This window comes from Triturus cristatus, chromosome 6 (assembly GCF_964204655.1).
Source record: "Triturus cristatus chromosome 6, aTriCri1.1, whole genome shotgun sequence".
Lineage (NCBI taxonomy): Eukaryota > Metazoa > Chordata > Amphibia > Caudata > Salamandridae > Triturus > Triturus cristatus.
In genome coordinates this window covers 914,722,326-914,742,681 of record NC_140589.1, presented here as the reverse complement: position 1 = coordinate 914,742,681, position 20,356 = coordinate 914,722,326, and the positions used below count along the sequence as shown (strand labels likewise).

Genomic DNA, 20,356 nt, shown 5'->3' with positions numbered 1-20,356 from the left:
GGAACATGTATACATGGAAAAATCGGTATGAAAGACACATATGTATTTCTGAAATGGGAACAAATTATAGAGTTTAGAAAAAGTACATATTTACACATTTTCAAAATTGGGAATACTCATACTAGCATGAGAATTATCGGTCATTTTTCAAAATGACTTTTTTTTTACACAATGTCTTTCATTTGGAAGGCAGAAATTCATGAAAAATCAATAGGTAATAACAGTTGCTTTACAAATCTGAATTACACTCTCCCGATAAAAATGGTACCTCACTTGTGTGGGTAGGCATAGTGCCCACGACAGGAAATGGCTCAAAACCCAACGTGAACACACCACATTTTCACAATGAAAATGTACCCTTTTTCTGCGAAGTGTCTAGCTGTAGTTTTTGAACATTAGCTCTGCCGGCACCTAGGGAAACCTAGCAAACCTATACATTTTTTTAAACTAGACACCCAGGGGAATCCAGGATGGGGTGACTTGACTGCCTCCCACCAGGTTCTGTTACCCAGAATCCCTTGGAAACCTAAAAAATTGTCAAAAAAACACATTTTCCTCATATTTCTGTGGTGGAAAGTTCTGGAATCTGCGTAGATCCCCAAATTTCCACCCACCCCGCGTTCCCCAAAGTCTTACGAGAAAAATGGTACCTCACTTGTGTGGGTCGGCCTAGTGCCCGCGACAGGAAACGGCACACCTCAATTTCGCAGCGAAAAATTACCCTTTTTTGGCAAAGTGCTTAGCTGTAGTTTGTGAACCCTAGCTCTGCCGGCACCTAGGGAAACCTACCGAATCCACACATTTCTGAAAACTAGACACCCGGGGGCTTCCAGGGAGGTATGGCTTGCATGGATCCCCCAATGTTTCCTTACCCAGAATCCCCTGAAAACCTCAATTTTAGCTGAAAAAAATCTATTTTTTCACACATTTTTGGGTGGGAAAGTTGTGGCATCACCGGGCTCCCACAATTTTCCCACCACACAGCGTTCCCCCCAGGCCTCCCGATAAAAATGGTGCCCCACTTGTGTGGGAGGCCCAACTATCCGCGACAGGCAAGGGCCCAAAACGTAGTGAGGCGACATCAACATTGCCTATCAAAAAAAGTTTTGGGCCCTTGCCTGTCGCAGGTACCTGGCGATCATTCAATCTAGCAACATCCTCCACCACTCCAACTCCTGGAACACAACAAAAGCATTAAAGGTTACCAAGCAGAAAAGATGGATAGCCAACTTCTTGTACCACATGTAAGCCTTACGAAGAGCAGCGTAAGGTTCCAACCTCTGATCTACTCTGTCAACACCACCCATGTGCCTATTATAGTCTAAAATGCACACAGGTTTGCGCACTTCAGCAACCTGACCCCAAACAGTAACAGGTGAAGTGCTTTCATCATGGATGGTAGTCAGCATGTAAACATCTCTCCTGTCTGAAAACTTCACAGCTAGAAGCTCCTCGCAACAAAACGCACTGCACTGTCCCCGCACAAGCTTTTGACAAACACGTTCTTTTGGGAAACCTTTATGGTTAGAGCAGATTGTGCCATAGGCAACAGTGTCCACTTTGGCAAATTCCCTGAACAACCGCACACCAGTGTAGAAGTTATCTACGTATAAATGGTGGCCTTTGTTAAAAAATCCTCTACCAAGTTCCCACACAATTTTCTCAGTCACTCCAAAACCGGACGGACAACCAGGGGGGTTAATCCTGGATTCCTTACCGGTGTACACCCTGAAATTAGAGACATATCCAGTCCTACTGTCACACAGCATATACAGCTTAATTCTGTAGCATGCCCTCTTACTAGGAATGTATTGCCTAAAAACCAAGCGGCCCTTGAACAACACCAAAGACTCATCCACTGCTATTTCTTTCCCTGGAGCATAGATCTCAGAAAATCGATCAACAAAGTGATCAAGGACAGGCCGAATCTTAAAAAGACGGTCACAATCAGGGTGATCTCATGGCAACGCTAAACCATTATCGACAAAATGCATAAGCAGAAGCAAATACCGATCACGACTCATGACTGCCGGAAATATAGCAGTTGCCATCAAGGGACTAGTAGACCAATATGAAGACATTGATGGCTTCCTTAGCAAGCCCTTCAAAAAATTTAAACACAAGAACTTCATCATCTCATCCAGATTTGTCGGAGTCCACCGGATAGCTCTAGAGTGGGGCTTAAGGCTGGCACTGTTGTCCCTCAAAAACTGTTCGGCATACAAATTAGTCTGCTCAACAATCTCTGCCAAAAATACATCATCCATAAACAACTGAAAAAAATGTATCGGCAAAAAGATTTCAGTATTCACTTTTATTATTATTATTATTAGTCCGATTTGTAACGTGCATGGCTGCCCCAGCAACGGGGCTTCCCAGCGCGACCCTGACCAAGACCAACAACCAGGAGACAGACGAAAGATGACAGCTAAACATATAAAGATTTAGCAGGGCCAGAGAAGAGCCAGGTTTTTATAGCTTTGCGGAAAGCCAAGTGCTTCTGAATAATTCTGATAGAAACTGGTAATGAGTTCCAGAGTTTGGCGGCTAAGTTCCAAAAGGAGCGGCCACCTGCTCTGGCTTTGAAGATGCGGGGGGTACAGACCAGGGTGCAGCCAATAGGCGTTGTGGGTTGTAAGGCTTAAGTAGATTGGCCAAGCCCAAGGAGGCCTAACCAGACAGGATTTTATATGCCACACATATGAGCCTTAAACTGGATGCGTTTTTCCACAGGAAGCCAGTGCAATTTAGGGAGCAAAGCAGCCACTGAGCTAGACTTAGGAAGTCCTACCAGCAGCCGCGCAGCAGCATTCTGGACCCGCTGCAAATGCTTTATACTGGCCATATTAGCGCCCAAATAAAGTACGTTACCATAGTCCAGCCTAGACAAAATTAGGGCCTGGACTATGGTTTGACGCACTTTGGGAGGGAAAAAGCCAATCACGGGTCTAAGGCCACGTAGAAGCCCAAAACACACCCCAGCCACAGTTTTGGATTGCGCTTCAAACGTCAAACCCTGATCAAACCAAATCCATAGATTCTTTACCACCTTTTTGGGAGAGGGCGCAGGTTTTAGACGCTCAGGCTAGCACTGTTCGGACCATAGTTCCCGGTCCTTCCCAAACAGTAAGATCGCTGATTTGCTGGCGTTGAGCTGCAAAAAGTTACCCGCCATCCAGTCCGCCACTGCTAGAAGATCCTCCTTAAATTTCCCCAGATTGATATCACAGTTCTTAGAGAAGGAGATCAGCAGTTGGGTGTCATCTGCATATGACACCAATACAAGCCCTCTGTTTTTAGCTACCGCAGCTAGGGGGCGAACATAGATATTAAACAAAAGCGGGCTCAAAACTGAGCCCTGCGGAACTCCCTGATGCAGAGCAAACTCCTGGGAATGGAACGGAGGCATAGAGACTTGGAAAGACCTTTCCTCTAAAAAGGAGCGGAACCAGCCCAAAGCCTCGCCCTCAACACCAATTTCCTGCAGACGAGTTAATAAAATTGCATGTGATATGGTGTCGAAGGCGGCACTTAGATCCAAAAGGACCAAAGCCACGGAGTTACCCCTATCCAGACTATCCCTGATAGCTTTCGATACTGCCAACAGTGCAGACTCGGTCCCGTGACACACACGGAAGCCATGTTGCGAGGGGTCCAGAATGGCGTTTTGATCTATATACTCCGAGAGGACAGAGTTGACATGAGATGCCGTCACCTTAGCCAGAAACGGGAGCAGGGAGATAGGCCGATAATTACCCGGTTTTACAGGGTCCAGGGAGGGTTTCTTAAGTTAACCTGGAACACCAGTAAAGTCTGGCAATGCTGGCTGCACCATCCCTGGGGCAACCCAGACGTCAGCACTTTCAACGGGAAACCTTGCAGCCCCAGGCTGCAGTCCAGATGCCTCTTGCCACACCACACCAACGGGAAGCCTTGCAGCCCAGGCTGCAGCCCAGATGCCTCTTGCCGCACTACACCAACGGGAAGCCTTGCAGCCCCAGGCTGTAGCCCAGATGCCTCTTGCCACACTATGGGCACATCAATGTCCTCCTCTAACACTGGCACTGACAGTAGCTTCATCCACGCTGAGAGTAGCTTCATCATCCGATGAAGCCATGTGGAGAGAAAACTCACTGCCTGAATCTTCCCCTCCCACCTCTGCCTCAGAATCAGAGTCAGTCTCTGGACCATGGTCAGAAGAAGACTCATAAAGCATACCAACAACCTGCTGAGCAGTAATCCTGCGGCTAGCCATTATCCTTACTAAGAAAGGAAACTGCACAAACAAGTCAACAACAACCAACACTGTGCAAAATAAGTAAGTAAAAAAACATGTGTGCCTTTATCACAAAGATCAATATACTCAAAAACTATATGATTCACTTGCAAGAGACCGCTACACTCACCAGCACCTACTCTGCAGAGAGACAGCAAAAACTATATCCCACTAGAAAGAAAAAAAAAAAAAACCAATTACTCACAAAAGAACAACATACACATCGAGCACAAATGCAAAAAGTTGTACAAAAAAAAGTCTCTTACCAAACACAAGCAACTACACAAGCAGCAGAACCAAAAGTAATGAAACCGCAACCTGGAACAGTCTAAATAGCAAAACCTTTCAACTAGACAAAAAGGGAGAAAAAAAGCATTACAATTGAAATTCACAAAAAATAAAAGAATTAACATCATAACACACTGTCACTACCCAATTGGTCAATCTCCCAGATGGGCCTTCTAATAGGGCTGTGCAAAAATGGGGGTGAACAAGCCCAAGGGATCGGGTGAGCTTGTCTGAGGGCGGGGCAGATAACAGCAGACAGAAATATGCCCCCCTTGCAAAAGAAATAAATCCCTGCTGCCTAGTAGGGTTTTCTGCCCCCTCTACCGCCTAGGGCAAAAAGGCCACATAAAAAGGGGCAGATCTGTCCAAAGGAGGGGCAGAAATAACATTACCCAAATTTATTTAAAAAAATCTGCCCCCTGGGAGCAACCCTTGCCCAAGGGGTCGCTTCCATTTCAATTTCAAATACGTCCCTGGTGTCTAGTGGGGTATTCTGCCAAATACACGGGCCGATCTGCCCTGGGGGGGGGGGGGCATATATAAACATTAAAAAAAAATTAGGCCCCTGTAAGCGACCCTTCCACAAGGGGTCGCTTCCATTTAAAAAAAAAAAGATCCCTGGCTCTAGTGGGCTTTTCTGCCCACTCCCCCCCCCCGGGCCAGAAACACCAAAAAACCAAGGCAAACAGTACCCGGGGGGGGGGGGGCAGAAAAGACTTTTAAAAAATGTGCCCCGTAAGGAAGCGGCCCAAGGGGTCGCTTCCCTTAGATAATACAAGGACTCCCTGGTGTCTAGTGGGGTATTCTGCCCCCCCTGGGGCCACAAACGCCAAATACATGGGCTGATCTGCCCCTAGGGGGGGGGGAGAACACATTTAAAAAAAATGAGGGGCCTGGAAGCGTCCCTTCCCCAAGGGGTCGCTTCTGTTTTTATAAATAAATAATCCCTGGCTCTAGTGGGCTTTTCTGCCCCCCCTGGGGCTAGAAACGCCAAAAACAGTCCTCGTGGGGGCAGAAAAGACTTTTACAAAATTTGCCCCGTAAGGAAGCGACCCTTGCCCAAGGGGTCGCTTCCTTTACCTAAAAAAAGGACTCCCTGGTGTCTAGTGGGGAAAGGCCAAAAATAGGAGCCGATCTGCCCCCGGGGGGGGCAGAGTACACATTTTTTTAAAAATAAAAGGCCTGGAAGCGACCCTTCCCCAAGGGGTCGCTTCTGTTTAAAAATAATAAAAATCCCTGGCTCTAGTGGACTTTTGTCCCCCCCCTAGGGCCAGAAACACCAAAAAAAGAGAAATGTCTTTCTAATATTAGCCCCCTTAAGGAAGCGACCCTTGTCCAAGGGGTCGCTTGCTTTTAATGACAAAATCATCCCTGGTGCCTAGTGGGGGCATTCCTGCAGCACGATCGCGACGCTGTGCGCGATCGTCCTGCAGGAATGCCATGTATTGAGACATCAGGGGAGAGGAAATACTCTTTCCTCTCCCCCAATGCCTCAATACTTGCAAAAATCCCCCCCGCGGCCTCACCGGAGAACAAAACTTATCTCCTCCTGCTGGGACGCCTGCAAGCAAATGGCTTCCAGGCGTCCCAGTGCTTCCTGATGACGTCGGCGCGTGCTGTGCACGCTGACGTCATGGGAAAGCGTTTTGGGGGGGTCGGGGGTGGCAGCGGAAACTCTTCCGCTGCCATCCCCCTCTGAAAGGGCAAGATCGATGCCCCAGGGGGGAAGCGCCAGCGCTTCCCCCAGGGGTTGTGCTCATGACAGAGCGGTTCCGTCATGAGCACAGCCGAACCGATGCTCATGACGGAACCGCTCCGTCATGAGCATCGAAGGGGTTAAGAGCAGGCATAATGAACCACAAATATATAAACCTACTTGAATAGAGTCTCCCTTGAGGTATTTAGATTTAAATAATTTTAAAAATAGTTTATTACATAGTTCCATGTCTTAACTCAAAATCTCTCAATGATTAGATTTGCCACTTTATATTAAACATTATGAAATCTATACTTTGGCCTGAATGAACTTTTACGTACTTCTCCATTGTTATTTTTACGTTTTACAAACATTCACAGTAGTGTGCCCGGAGTACTGTGCCAGGCACAGACTTCCAAGCCAGGTGTGCTTCTGGGAATGTCATGTTACATTTCAAGGAGGCTTCTGTTTCCTATTTATTGTAATGTGATTATGTTGTATTGCATTGCAGTAGTTATGTTGGGTTATATTTTGACCCTTTTGTTGTGATGTACTCTTGTATTTCTTGTGTGTGCTGCTTTGCATGTTATTGTGTTATGTTCTGTTGTTTACTTTAGATATGTCCAAAAAGCTCCTACACTTTCTGTAAACGCAGGACATTACTTTAAAGCAATAATTTACTACTACTTAAGACACCAAACAATAAACTGTAGCAAATACAAACTTGAAACTAAGCGCTCAAAGTGTTAGCTTTATATAATGTGGCTTATTGTCTCTATCTATTCTTAGGCCCTGCAAGGCTCTGCTCAGTGGGTTGTAGACGGGGCGGACCGAGGCCCAGTAGCCAACCGCTGTTGTGCACAGGCAAGGACTGTGCAGCATGGGTTGTCAACTCACAGGAGAGTATAAAGAGAACTGGGCCACAGTCCAGGCTACAGTCAACAGTCAAGCCCCACTGTGAGGAACCAAAGACTGGTGCAGGAGGGTAGGCTACCACCATTAGGTTTGGGTGCATGACCTTGGCAAAGGCCATCCCTTGCAGCCAATATCCAGTGCTTATATTTTAATGCAATGCACAGCTGGGTCTGGTTACCCTCAAGGGGTAGGTACATTTACACACTGTAGCGGGTTGGATATTGGATGTAGCATATCATCAAAAAAACTGAAATTCACAGAACAATTAAATTGAAGCAATGAATAAGGTTGGTCATAACACCTTATGTCAAGTTCTGAGAAGGGAGACCCACGGAGAAACGTCCACCAACCTCTAACCTCTCTGCGGCATGATGAGGAATATTATAAACACCAGTAGAGAGATTGGGGGGAGCAAGATGGAAAGGAATGCACAAGTAACTGCAAGAGAAAACCAGAGCAGGACTTTCTCAGGTTGGATTTATTTCAGTGTTCTGAGCAAGACCCGGATGTTTTGGCTGGCAGGATAATTTGGTAAACCAACTGTTTCTCTGGTGGTAATGCCTCTATCGGCCCAGGATAACAGATAAAGACACCTAAACATGAGAGAAACCAACAGGTATCCACTGAGATGAAAGCACACTTTGAAGAGTAACAAAGGGGATAGGAACTCAAAGATTGAGAGAAAGAAAAGCCTAAGCAGGGGAGCTGTTAAGGGGGAAAGCAGCAAAGCTGGGGAAACTAGATGGTGGCAACTCAAGTGAAAGTGGAAGAAACCTCATTGACAATGCAACATGTTGCCAGGCACCTGCTTCTGTACGTATGTACTTAAATACTGGTCTTACTGATCCTAATCCAGAAGTTCTCATCGATACCAGGAATTTGCATCTAAAACATGAAGTTTCCAACTCCACATCCTCCAGACTTTCCACCCTCTTCCTATCATGCAGTGCACTTGCTGTACACATGTTTTCCTAGTCCTGATACCTTAGTTTATGTTAAAGGAAACCTCTGTAGTTCATTTAAAAAACACAGTTATGGTTCTGCTCTGGTTACAGCTTAAAACAAAGAAAAAGGAGACATTGGGCAGTTAAGGTTGTTTCTAAATTCAATAACTCGCATACTAGCCGAACAAACATCACCATAGACACTGTTTATGACATGACAGACTTTAGACCACTTCTTAATAATACCTGACAATTCAACATCATTGCATATCAGCACAAACTCAAATATATAATAGTGTATGTTGTATTGTTTTGTTTTCCCTAATATTTTTTCAAACAAATGCCCGTGAGCTCCGAGGAGGCACTCGACAGCTTGCCCACCATCCAGTGTTCCCAATCAGATCGCCTCAACCTTCCTGTAAGAATTCAATATCCTGGGGCGTTTCGAGGCATGACACCTCTTCCTCAAAGGCTTGGATTCTTTCACATATGGCGCAATGACGGCTCTCTTTAAATCAATTGTTGGGCGTGCTTTGAATAGCTGATGGCCCCCAGTGGGCTGCGCTGAGTGTGCTTACATCTGTGGTGCACGCTGGGACATGTGGTCCTGCAGAGAAAAGCAATTTAAATGTCCTTAGTAGGAACCAGACTGTCAGGGCAATACAATCTTCATTTACTGCTTACTGTGCTGCATACCGGCTCAGATACTGTTCCAACCGTAGCCTGTCTTGATTTAGAGATGGTGCACTCCTCCACGGCAGGGCCGCCGTGTCCATATTTTTCAAAACAAATGACCGTGAGCTCCGAGGAGGCACTCGACAGCTTGCCCACCATCCAGTGTTCCCAATCAGATCGCCTATTTATATATATATTACTCATTCTCTTAATTTGGTATGTACCTTTACACACAAAAACATTTTCTCTAGGGATTTCTTTGCTGCTCATATTACTCAACCAAAGATAAACTAAACTTTTCCTTTTTGGAATCAGTTTACCTCAGTAGCAAGGCAGTGTGGCATTCCACCTTTAAAGAACATCACGTCCTAGGCGTGTCTCAAAGGGAGAGGGGGCAGAGCCACTCACCATGCTGTGAGGACCACTCACTTGGAGTGCTCCATTGCTTCCAGAGTCTTCTACTTTGCTTTGTCACCTGTCCCCGCGTACTGAGGTTGTCAGATCCTGCTCGTGGGGGGGCTGCTTCTGAGTGGAGGGGACCTTCACTCCTGCCCCCGCTGCTGCCTTGGAAATCACAGACGATGCCGGGCTGGGCAGCCCAAGACTGCAGCCCCACCCCTCTTAGGACTTCAAGTCGGCTGTAGCATGAGCTGATGGGGCTGTCGCTGACCCACACAAGCTTTTCTACTGCATCGGTGGAGCCTGCAGACACCTTCCCTCTGTGGCCCTAAGGGAGATTTCACTGCCGTGAGGCCCCACCGGGAATGGATATGGCATGTGGGGTGCCACAGTGACTTTACAGCTCCTGGAAGGAGCGAGTCCGTGACTGACATGACTCTCCACCTCCTGGCTGCCGGTTGTCTGCTCCTTTCAAATTTGTAGCCAGGAAGTTTTGGGGACTAGCAACCTCCCCCTTCCTAGTGCTGCCTGAGACATTGCACTGGCAGAATGGAGTGTACAATTTGATCCCTGGCCTGTGCCACTGGCCAATGCCACAGAGGGATCCCATTAGAAACATGTTGACCTTATTTTATTTATTTATTTATTTAAGAGGTTTTATATAGCGCTGGCTCCACCCTGGGGTATCAGAGTGCTTTACATTGGAATGACGATAGTACATGTAATACAAAACAATAGTAACGAAATGCAGCATTAAGATATGGTAAACTTAAAGAACAAAATGAGTAATATATATTGATTCGGATAAAAAGTGCAAAGATGTAGCTATTTATGAAACAACATATGAATAAAATAAAGACAAAATATTAAACAGTATAAAGGAGGTAGACTCATTTTTTGTCAATAAGGAATGGTTAGGCGAGTGTGGAAAGGAGGGGGGCAAAGCGCTTGAAGAACGGTGGAGGGGGGGAGAAAAAGGTTAGGATTGGGTAAGGCAAGAGGTGAATAGGTGAGGTAGAGCACCGGAGGGGTGAAAGAGAGGGGGTAAGGTGGGAGATTCAAAAGGAAGAAAGTGTACAGCAACTATGGTAATAGAAGGATTAAGGATGCCAATGTTTGTCGAGCAGGTACATTTTAAGGTCTTTTATTAAACTCACTTATGAAGGGTTAATTTGTAGATCTTTAGGGAGGGCATTCCAGATGCTGGGGGCCTTACCAGAGAAGGAGCGAGATTGCGCGGCTTTCTTTTTTAACAGAGGGGGGACGAGGAGGAGAGAGTTGGTGTTTCTCATCGATCGGGCACTGCCCGCATTTTTAGTTTGTTTGAGAGGTAGAGCGGGGTCTTTTGAAGGAGGGCTTTGTACGTAATGCAGGCTATTTTATAGGAGGAGCTACCTTTGATAGGAAGCCATTTTATGGGTCTTAAGAGCCGGCGAGATGTGGTCAGAGAATTTGCAGTTAGTTGTAAGCCTGACAGATTTGAGGGGGGCCAGGTGAACTTTGGGAGATCCAGAGAGTAGGGCCTTACCATAGTCGATTTTCGAGAGGACTAGGGTTTGGATAACAGATTTGAAATCTTCCGCTGGAATGAAGGATTTGATTTTTTTGAGATGTTGGAGCATAAAAAGTGCTCCTTTTACCGAATTTTTATATGGGAGTTGAGCGTAAACTTATTGTTGATGGTGATGCCAAGGGATTTTACTGATTCGGATAGGGAGAGTGGACAGTTTAGGGCATTAAGGTCAGTGATCCATGCTTGGATGGGGAGAGGGTTGTTTTTAGGAGAGAAAAGAATGATTTCAGTTTTTTAGGATTAAGTTTGAGATGATTGGAATAGAACCAGGTTTGGATATAAGTCAGGGCGGTGTTAAGGTGCAGTACATCAGAGTGGGATGTAATTTTATATTACAGTTGGGTATCATCAGCATACAGGTGATAGTTAATACCGGCTGTTTGAAAATGAGGGTAAGGGGTTCCATGAATAGGTAGATGAGAGTGGGACAGAGGATAGATCCTTGGGGGACACCAAGGGAGACAGGAGTGGGGCTAGAGAGGCAGTTTTGGATTTTGACTTGTTGGGTTCTGTGTTGGAAATAGGAGTTGAACCAGTTGAGGATGGTGCCATTAAGCCCAAACCGAAATTTAAGTGTATGGAGTAAGGTTGAATGGTTAACTGTGTTGAATACCGTAATAGATACACTGTGAGGCCGTCATGGTTCATTATATCCCACTGACAGCACTCACGTTTTCGTTTTCAGCCCTGCTAAGAGGACCACCTTATAAAAAACAAATGGTACTCCTTACTATATGCACTACCCTACCTTCACATTCCCTCACTCATCATAACGGCAAAAAGAGAAGATCTTCGATAAAGAGCCTTCTCGCAGATCTTGTGGGGCATTGCAGGGCCAACCCCGTGAGGAGCAAAGCCCTGAGCAGCATGACACCTATGTGGGTATGTGAGATCTCTATCTTCTGATAAGGAGGATTTTCCTAACCACAGTATATTTCAGCCACCCCTCTGTTACTCTTTTCTTTAGGAACAGCTACCCTCCTTTTGTATGTATTCTTCTAGATAGGCGCACAGGTGCTGGACTTTGAATGGCTCCTTGTCCCCCCTTCTTTTGATTGATTGATTCATTGATTATCAAACGAAATAGAGAACATATGTTTCTTTAAAGGTGGATGGTCCAGGTCGTGCTCCTCCAAGAGACCCACCTTACTAAAATGAAAAGCCAGGGTTCCAAAACATTGGAAAAATGTGTAACTTCACAAAGGTTTCAATGTTAATACTTTACCCCTTAGCACACAAAAATTATGATTTCGCAACTGTTTTTGTTGCATTTATCCCCATTTAACTATAAGAAAATGGTTCTGTATAAGTATACTTGACATAAAGTAGTAAAGTCCTAGTCACAGGAGAGCTGTAAATTGAGCAGTGTTGAGTGTGCAAATGTGTGCATCAGTAAATTCACAATATCCTACACATTTCCCAACTTTTCTTGATTCAATCAGAGTGTAAATTATCTCTCAACGTGGTGAAAACTGTCTTGCAATGATAAAAAATACTTTGAGATGACAAAAGCAACCTGGGAATCTTAGCAAGAGTAAAAGAAATGAGAACTCCTCAAAACAATGATGGTAATATAAAACCTTTGCACAACCTGATGGAGCACTTCGCTATGTGAAAATTTGTGGGCCATAAAGCACTCTCTGACTAATTGAGAACCAGAACTCAGTCTAGTCCTCAAATCAAATTAAATTATATAACGTGAAGCACATTAGACTCCATAAAGAAGATAGAAAGTGGTCACGTTTTTAACCAGAATGATTTATTTAAGATTCAAATGTTTAAAAATCCAAACTCATTAAATTAATATAAATCAATAATCAATAAATGAAAGCATTATGCCGCTATGAAGGTCAAACCATTCAAAGTCATAATAGACAGTACATGAGAATCAAGTTGTCTCATGAAGAAAAAGATTAAGTAAACTCAGTTCTTTCATAAAGAGAGCACCCTACTCTTCTAAGGTCGCAAAACGTTTCTGAAGTTTCTTAACTCACATCTACATTGCATTAGCTTAAACTACATGATTCTTACATTTGAAACATGTACACATGGTTTCAATAAAATCATCCAATTAGATGAATATAGTCATATAGTGTGCATATGTGCACTCCTACCCACTTTCATTGATAAAAGGCTCTTGTGAGCAGCCCCCAAGCTGACGAGCTTTGGAACGCCTGCACGCTATGAGTGGAATTATACCTGAGAAAATTGCCAGCATGTCCAGCAACCCGTAAATATTCTCTACTGATGAGGGAGGAATCCCAAAACACTGGTGTCTAGAGATACGATTTTGAAAGATGGCATTAGCTGAAAAATAATATGTACTTTGTGTGAAAAACTGAACTACAACTAGCAAGACGCTATAGGGTAATGGCGCTGTTACATGCAAGCAGTACGCTCCTACCCACTTTCACATACAGTGTGCATATGTGGCCTTTGGAGGGTTCTCTTCACCCTCACTGACGTATTATCACATCATAATACAACATGGCTTTCATTTCCTTAAACAATTTCATGTTTGCTCCTTACACATGCAACAGAGAATTGGCAAACTCTAAATTAAATTAACGTGCACAACTGAACTGATCACTCAGACAACGGCACACAATGATGTAACCACCAATCCCAGTGCGACACACACAATAAACACCAAGTCCCAGCATAACACCTAATGATGTAACTCACAACACCACACAGAGACTCTCATTTCACTCCGTTCAGCTTGGCATAAGCTAAAATCTTAAACTAAAACAATAACTTGTCTGTTCCACTAAAAAAATATAGAACTAACAATCCCTCTATGGGACAAGGGATTAGCACACTCTGGTATTATCAAATACATAATGTAAATTCTTGACAAGCGGGAACTCCCACTGACTAGCGTGGTCAACTCCTGCGTGTGAAGGATGAACAGAATACCAACAAAGAGGAAGTTTCATATGTCATTGTCTTGGTGTGGTCGATATCACTCCATGACTCATAACCTCAATCTTAACAGATAAGTCATCTGGGATCTTGGATTACAACGAATACAATTACCAAACTTCAACTTTTTGCAGTAAGCATGTTAATCTTCAAAAGCACAAGCAATGTATGCAAAAAAGCAAATGTCTGTTTCAAAACAGAGCCTTCTTGGACCAAATTTGACACCAAAACTCAAACCACAGAAAAATCATCCAAAAAACAAAATAGCCACAGCTCTCGAAAACCCATAATCAAAAATGCATAGCCCTATTTAAACTCACACTCATGTTACTACAACTGATTCAGGAACGCTGGAATACCGTCAATACTGGTAATGGGACTATGCATCCCCAGGAATGTGGATTGGTTGTATGTGATTTCATAGAAAAACGGTTTCATAGAATACTATTACTGAGAAACCATTTAATCTAAACTGTTCAATAGAAATCTATAGAATGAATGGCATTTCATAGAAACCAATTCATAGAATGTCATTTTGATCGAAGTTGACTTTTAAAAGCTTATTTTTTAAATGTAAATGCAATGGCTGAAGGTCTTACTTTCAGAAATATTTTGGTTAAATATATTTATTTTAGTGCTTTACTTTAGGAGATAATATTTTATATTTACATTTTTTACATTGTCAAACAATTACTTTGGATGCTTTTAATTCGCTGACCTATCACTACCTGTAAACATCATGAATCGCTGACCCCTCACAATCCCTAAACACCATCAATCCCTGCTCCCTAAAACTGGTCATCACACCTAAACTACATTCATCCCTGAAGCCTAAAGGCCCTTCTACCCTAATTATATACCAGCCCAAAATCATAAAATCACTCACTAACAATAACTCTACCCACTCCTGAACAATAAGCACCCCTTTCTACGTATAAACCCCACCCAACTCAAACACCTCAGCATACCCAAACTCCACCCATCCCAGAATCCTAAACAATGCTCACTACCCTCAAACACCAGTGATCCATGACCCATAAGAACTCCTCATCAACCTAAACTACTCATCTCTGAACCCTAAAACCCCCTTTCTACAGCCAAACACCACCCATCCAGGAATCCTTTGAAACACTCACCACCCTAAACTCCACCCCATCCAGAACCCTAAAAACGAATTACCACCCAAGCCGCTACCCATAATTGAACCTTTAAAACCCTCACCAGCCTTAAACTCCACCCATCAATGAACCCTAAAACCCTTCAACGCCCTTACACTTCACAAATCCCTGAAACCTCAAAACACCTCACACACCTAAACACCACTCATCCTTGATCCCTAAAGACCCTTCACCACCCCTACACTCCCCCATCTCTGAACCCTAAAAACCTCTTTCTATGTCTGAACTCCAATTGTTTCTGAATTCCTGACCACTAAAAAACCCCCATCACCATAAACAATTTGCATTTCTGAATACCAAAACCACCTCAGTAGTCCTAAACTGCACCCATTTAATGTAATTTTGGATTGTTCCTTAAATTTATATTTTCTTTCAAATGTTTCTTAGAATTTTTGATTTTTTTGTATTTCCTTAAAATTGTCTGTCCTCAAACTGCTTTTAAATGATTTGATTTTCTCCAATGTGGTTTCTCAGTTTTCATTTTCCATTAATTCATACACATCAATGTAGATTGAATCAGGGCAAATTTTAAGACTCAGGGCAAATTTAAACACTCTGAGCCTCAGTTGGAACCATAATTTACCCTACAAAGTTTGATTAAGTGTTTTGTTTTGTGTAAATTAAGGGCCTTTAAATTTCTCTCAGATGAACTGAGATCCACAACTGAGGCTTATCTTCAAACCAAATACAATTAAATAATGTGAATCACATTAGGCTCCACAAGGAAGGCAGATAAGCTGCTATCTGTCTTCCTTGTGGAGCGTAAAGTGCTTCACATTATTTTTGTTTATTTTATTTCAAGAAGTTTTTATTGGAGAGAATCATCAAATGACAATACAGAAGGAGCTCGACATGTGACAAATGTACCAGCGCTGTACAGCTAACAATTTTGCAATTGAAGAAGACATTTGAATATCAAAAATAGGCACTATACAATTGCATAGAGCCAAACATGGTATACACCGAAGATGGTCAACAATAGAGGTTGAGCTCCATAGACAGAAAATAGAAAGGGAAAATAAGAAAGTAGGAGAGAAAAAGAAAAAAGAAAAGAATGAGGAATGAAGCATCTACGCTGTGGGCGTGGGTTCTTCAGGGAGGTTTAACTTTTTCTAGGTACAAATTCTGTTTAGACCACAATAAGCAGGAAGACTTATTGTTTAAAATCACAATTGTGTGAAATGGTGTCCGCGCTTCTCTTGAAGCAATCCCAATTCCATCATGTATGGTAAAAGATGCTATTGTAGGTTTTCCAGTTGGTTAGGATGGTTTTAACACCGATAGAAAGTATTTATATATATATATATCAATCAGGAAGCTGTCCCAATTGCTTATTGAGTCTAATAGTGGAAGATATGAACAGACCATGAGGCTTATTGCAGCGATTAAGGGATTTAGGGCTCGATGTCAAAATTATTATTACGGGTCTTTTCCGCTTTCTCTCCAGAAATGGTTAACATGTTTACAATAAAGGAGCAGTTGATCAAGCTCACCTGAGGGGTAATCACAATGCCAGCAAGCATCTGATTATGATAAGCCATGTTTATACAGTTGTGCAGGAGACCAGAAAGATATATGAGCTGTCTAATGTTTGCATTGAAGGATTAGGGGAGATATTTTACGATGGTTAAGATGATGCTAGCCATGCAAATGAACTTCTTCATAAGTGCTTCAGGTTATTTAATTGTATTTTATTACATGTCTCCATTGCGGATCTTGATTTATGGGAGAGCGCTCTATGAACCCCGAATTGGCACAAACCAAAGCATTTGATTACCCCTAGTCTTAGATAGTGCTACCACCTGGTCAGCATTTTCTCAACATCTGCATGTCAAAGTTAGTTTAAATATTGGAAAAAGAGAAAAAGCTGGTATGTGTTCTCCTATAAAGTTCTTATTTATAACAGCTAATAAAATAGGAAATCATTTCAAATCTAATTACAAACTGCCTAAACTATTCCTACCTGATTATTGGGTCCATTAGAGGCCAGGTTCCCATGTCACACATGAATACAAATGATGTTGTACAAACTCCTATTCAAGTACCAGCTCTTGAACCTTCCAGAAACTCAAAACATGTAAAATGAATGGTATTTTGTCTGAGAAAAGTGTAAACTCTATTTTTAAATAGATGTAAATGATCACCACAACACTATTCCAAGGCCAGCCTATTAAAGTACTGTTATATTTTTCATTTGAAGGTCATTCGCAAAGGCGAGGTGAGCTGCTGCTGGATTTGTACTCCTTGCAAAGAGAACGAATTTGTACAGGATGAATTCACCTGCAAAGCCTGTGACCTGGGATGGTGGCCAACTCTAGAGTTGACAGGTAAGATGAAGTCTATTCCAATAGCATGGGCAATCCCTATCGAAGCAGTGGGTAACAATAATCAGGCCCCTGATGTGGGAGAGGAAAACTCCAAATTGCACACACATATTCCTGATTCTGAGAGGGATGGTGAATTCTGATCCCTGTTAAACCAGGAATTTGCAGAGGGATCTGGGTTTCTAATTCTGTAGTGAACACTATCCATCTAAATTGTTCCCTTGCCAATTTTTGGCAGGTCAAACCCGAGGAAATTCGGCAGCAAAAATGTGCAGAGACACTCCAAAACAGAATGAGTTAAGAACCTCTTTGTGCAAGTAATTCCTCATTTCACCCAGGCAAACCCGTAATGAGAGGTATTTCTGAGACCCTAGGCAAGGGATTCACTATTTACCTGGTGTGGTGAACACCCCTCAATTTTTTCCAAGTTCAGAGTGAGTGCCATAGGGGTTTTGTGCCCATATCTTCAAATACAAAGTGGTGTCCTATTGCCACCAATTACATTTTCCAAGATTCACTGTATAGAATTATGAAAGATTCCATCCCTTCTTAGTGGTTGGTGGTCACACTTCCTCTTCAGACTGCAAGTAAAGTCAGCCCTAGAGAGTAGGTTTGATCTACAGGACACCAGGTCAAAATATGTTGTTATTTTTCCAATTGGCATCCTGGCACTACTGAGCAGAGGTAACCTTTGCCCCTGACTCACCAGTGACCCTCTGCTTGAGCTTCAACAGCAAAGAGTGGGAGGTCAGTACACCCTGTTTTGGGATGCTACAAGCATCTTTCCTTTTTTATTAATGACTAGCCAGCTGAGCTACCCTGTGCCCATTGTTTTCCTTATTTACCTACTTACTTGCTGATAGTACTAATAGTCTAGTATTTCATTCTGGTCACTAGATCATCACCTGGCTTGGTCTTTGAACATCCACCTACCATTGAAAAAGGCATAAAGAAAAAATACCTGAAAGTCCATCAGAAAAACCTAGTCTATTTTCGATGAGAGAAGTGGGATCACTATCCTAATCCTCTCTTAAAAACATCCAATTGTTGAAGTCTAACACAATCAAATCAATGGACAGGAATGTGCATAATTACAATCATTTCCCCTCTTCGTCGTTTACTCAAAATCACAATTTCTTGTGTAGAATTTCCATTGAGGAAATTTCATTTGACATACACATGTCCACGATACCACAACCAGTAGTTTGCTTTCTGATGATTCTTTTGTGCTGCAAATCAGAAATATTTTTCCTCTAAACCTGCATTGCTGAAGCTTAAAGCCTCATTTCAAATTGTTTATAACTTGATGCACACCTGGTAAATACCTATAATGCTGTGCGAGGAAATTTAGGATACACAATCTGCACTTGATTTTGAGTTTCAGGCCATAGTATAAGGTAGAACACAATAATAACACGTTTTTCTGAGATGCACTGAGAATTTTTGCAAATTGCCTGCACAATTAGCAGCAGGTGTTTTGTCCAAATGATGCAGAAAAAGGGGATCGTTTTATGGAATGCAGCACATTTTCCTTCTTAGCACCGGGACCACCTTTCAGAAGGTGCGCTTGGCACTAACAAGGAGAGTACGTCCCTTTATGTTGAATGTGCTGCCCACAGGGCAGCTGCTAACACGTGCTGTCCTGGGGGCAGCGCATTCAAGTGAAGTACAGAGCGGCCTTGGAGCAGCCACTCTGTGTTTCACTGTGCCGGCAGCAACCCACCAGCACTTTTAAGAGGGATTAGAGATCCTCTTGCAGGCAGGTGCAGTGAGGGACTGCACCCGCCTGCAAGGGGATGTTGGGGGTCCATAGGACCCTCTTTCCCCCTTCAAGAGGGCTTCTATCAGGGTTCGTCCAGCCAGTTTCTTTGCCTCTGTGCCCGCATCGGTAATACGGTGTGGGCACAGAGGCTAAGGGACTCCTTTTGCATGGGGCCACACCCCCTTGCAAATTAAGGTACACCCTCTGGTGATAGTGCAGGCTCTATATGTGCGCCCACGCTATCTCTATTACAGAAAGGGATGCACAAGCTTCTGCAGCCCCTTCTGTAATACCAAAATACCCTGGGGCGCACAAAGCGGGCGCACAAGCTTGTTGCGCCCCCGGGGCACTTTCTGTAATACAGCCTCAGATATATTATTCCCATTCCCTATGAGATCAATGTACTAAGAGGTCGCTTTGCAAATTGTACATTTGCATGGGGGTCACAAAACCACTAATACTACCTAATGGATATTAATTAGGCCGGTTACAGTTTAGAACCTCCGATGATTAGCCACAAATGCAGGGATGGAGACATTTACATTTGTTTTTCCAAACAGAATATATTGTCCATTAAACGAACAGAGGTGCATTTAAAAAAAAAATCCCTTTCCAACATGATTCTCATGTTTCCCATTCCAACATGATTCCTGTATTTACCACTTGATTGTGAATCAGTTAACACCCCAACGATGGGGTCAGTAAGTGATCCATGGCTTACAACTGCAAATGTAGCCACAAACCATTGATAGATTGTTTCCGAATTACCAATAGGCAGAGGAGGTCCCTTTCACATCCCTCCCTAGTTAAAATTCGGAACGCATTGCCTAAAGCACTTTACAATTTGAAACGATTTTACTAACTCAAAAAAGGACTTTTGTACATTGTGAAAAATCGTAAATGTGGTTGCAGACCTTGTGATTTTACAAAGTACACTGTTGGCAGTCAATTCAATTCAAAGCAAGCTTTATTTGGTTAGTATACAACCATAAAAGCATTCTAAAAAAAACCCATCAAATATAAAAACATTAAAACATTTATCATAAATCATCACAATGGGATGTAAATAGTGGCAGTCACAACATGGCCTGGTACATCAGCTCATAAAACCACTGATATGTTTTTCTATTGCACATGCACGTTAGAGTTACAGTGCTACTATCTGAGTGGAATATGCGAGCCACTGAGAATAGGTTTTAGTGAACAATCGTCCCACTACAGTTTAGCTAATACTACTGTAATCATTCAGCTAATAGTCTAGACTTCATGATAAGCAGAGGGGTGATTACCTTGTCCATCCTACCCCTCAGAGACTCAGTCATTGTTGATGCGGAGCAGCTTTTCTTCCCTCTTCCCAGAATTATAAGGACTGACGCTACATTCAGAGCTTTATAGGTTATT

General features: G+C 43.1%; 1 protein-coding gene across 1 annotated transcript in view; it reads left to right on the top strand.

Moving 5' to 3' along the window:
* Positions 1-20,356, top strand: part of GRM1 (glutamate metabotropic receptor 1) — a 767,592-nt gene that overhangs the window by 514,949 nt on the left and 232,287 nt on the right. Inside the window, exon 5 of the mRNA XM_085609740.1 lies at positions 17,070-17,196. Coding sequence (XP_085465866.1) covers positions 17,070-17,196 — 127 coding nt within the window. The remainder of the gene's footprint in view (positions 1-17,069; positions 17,197-20,356) is intronic.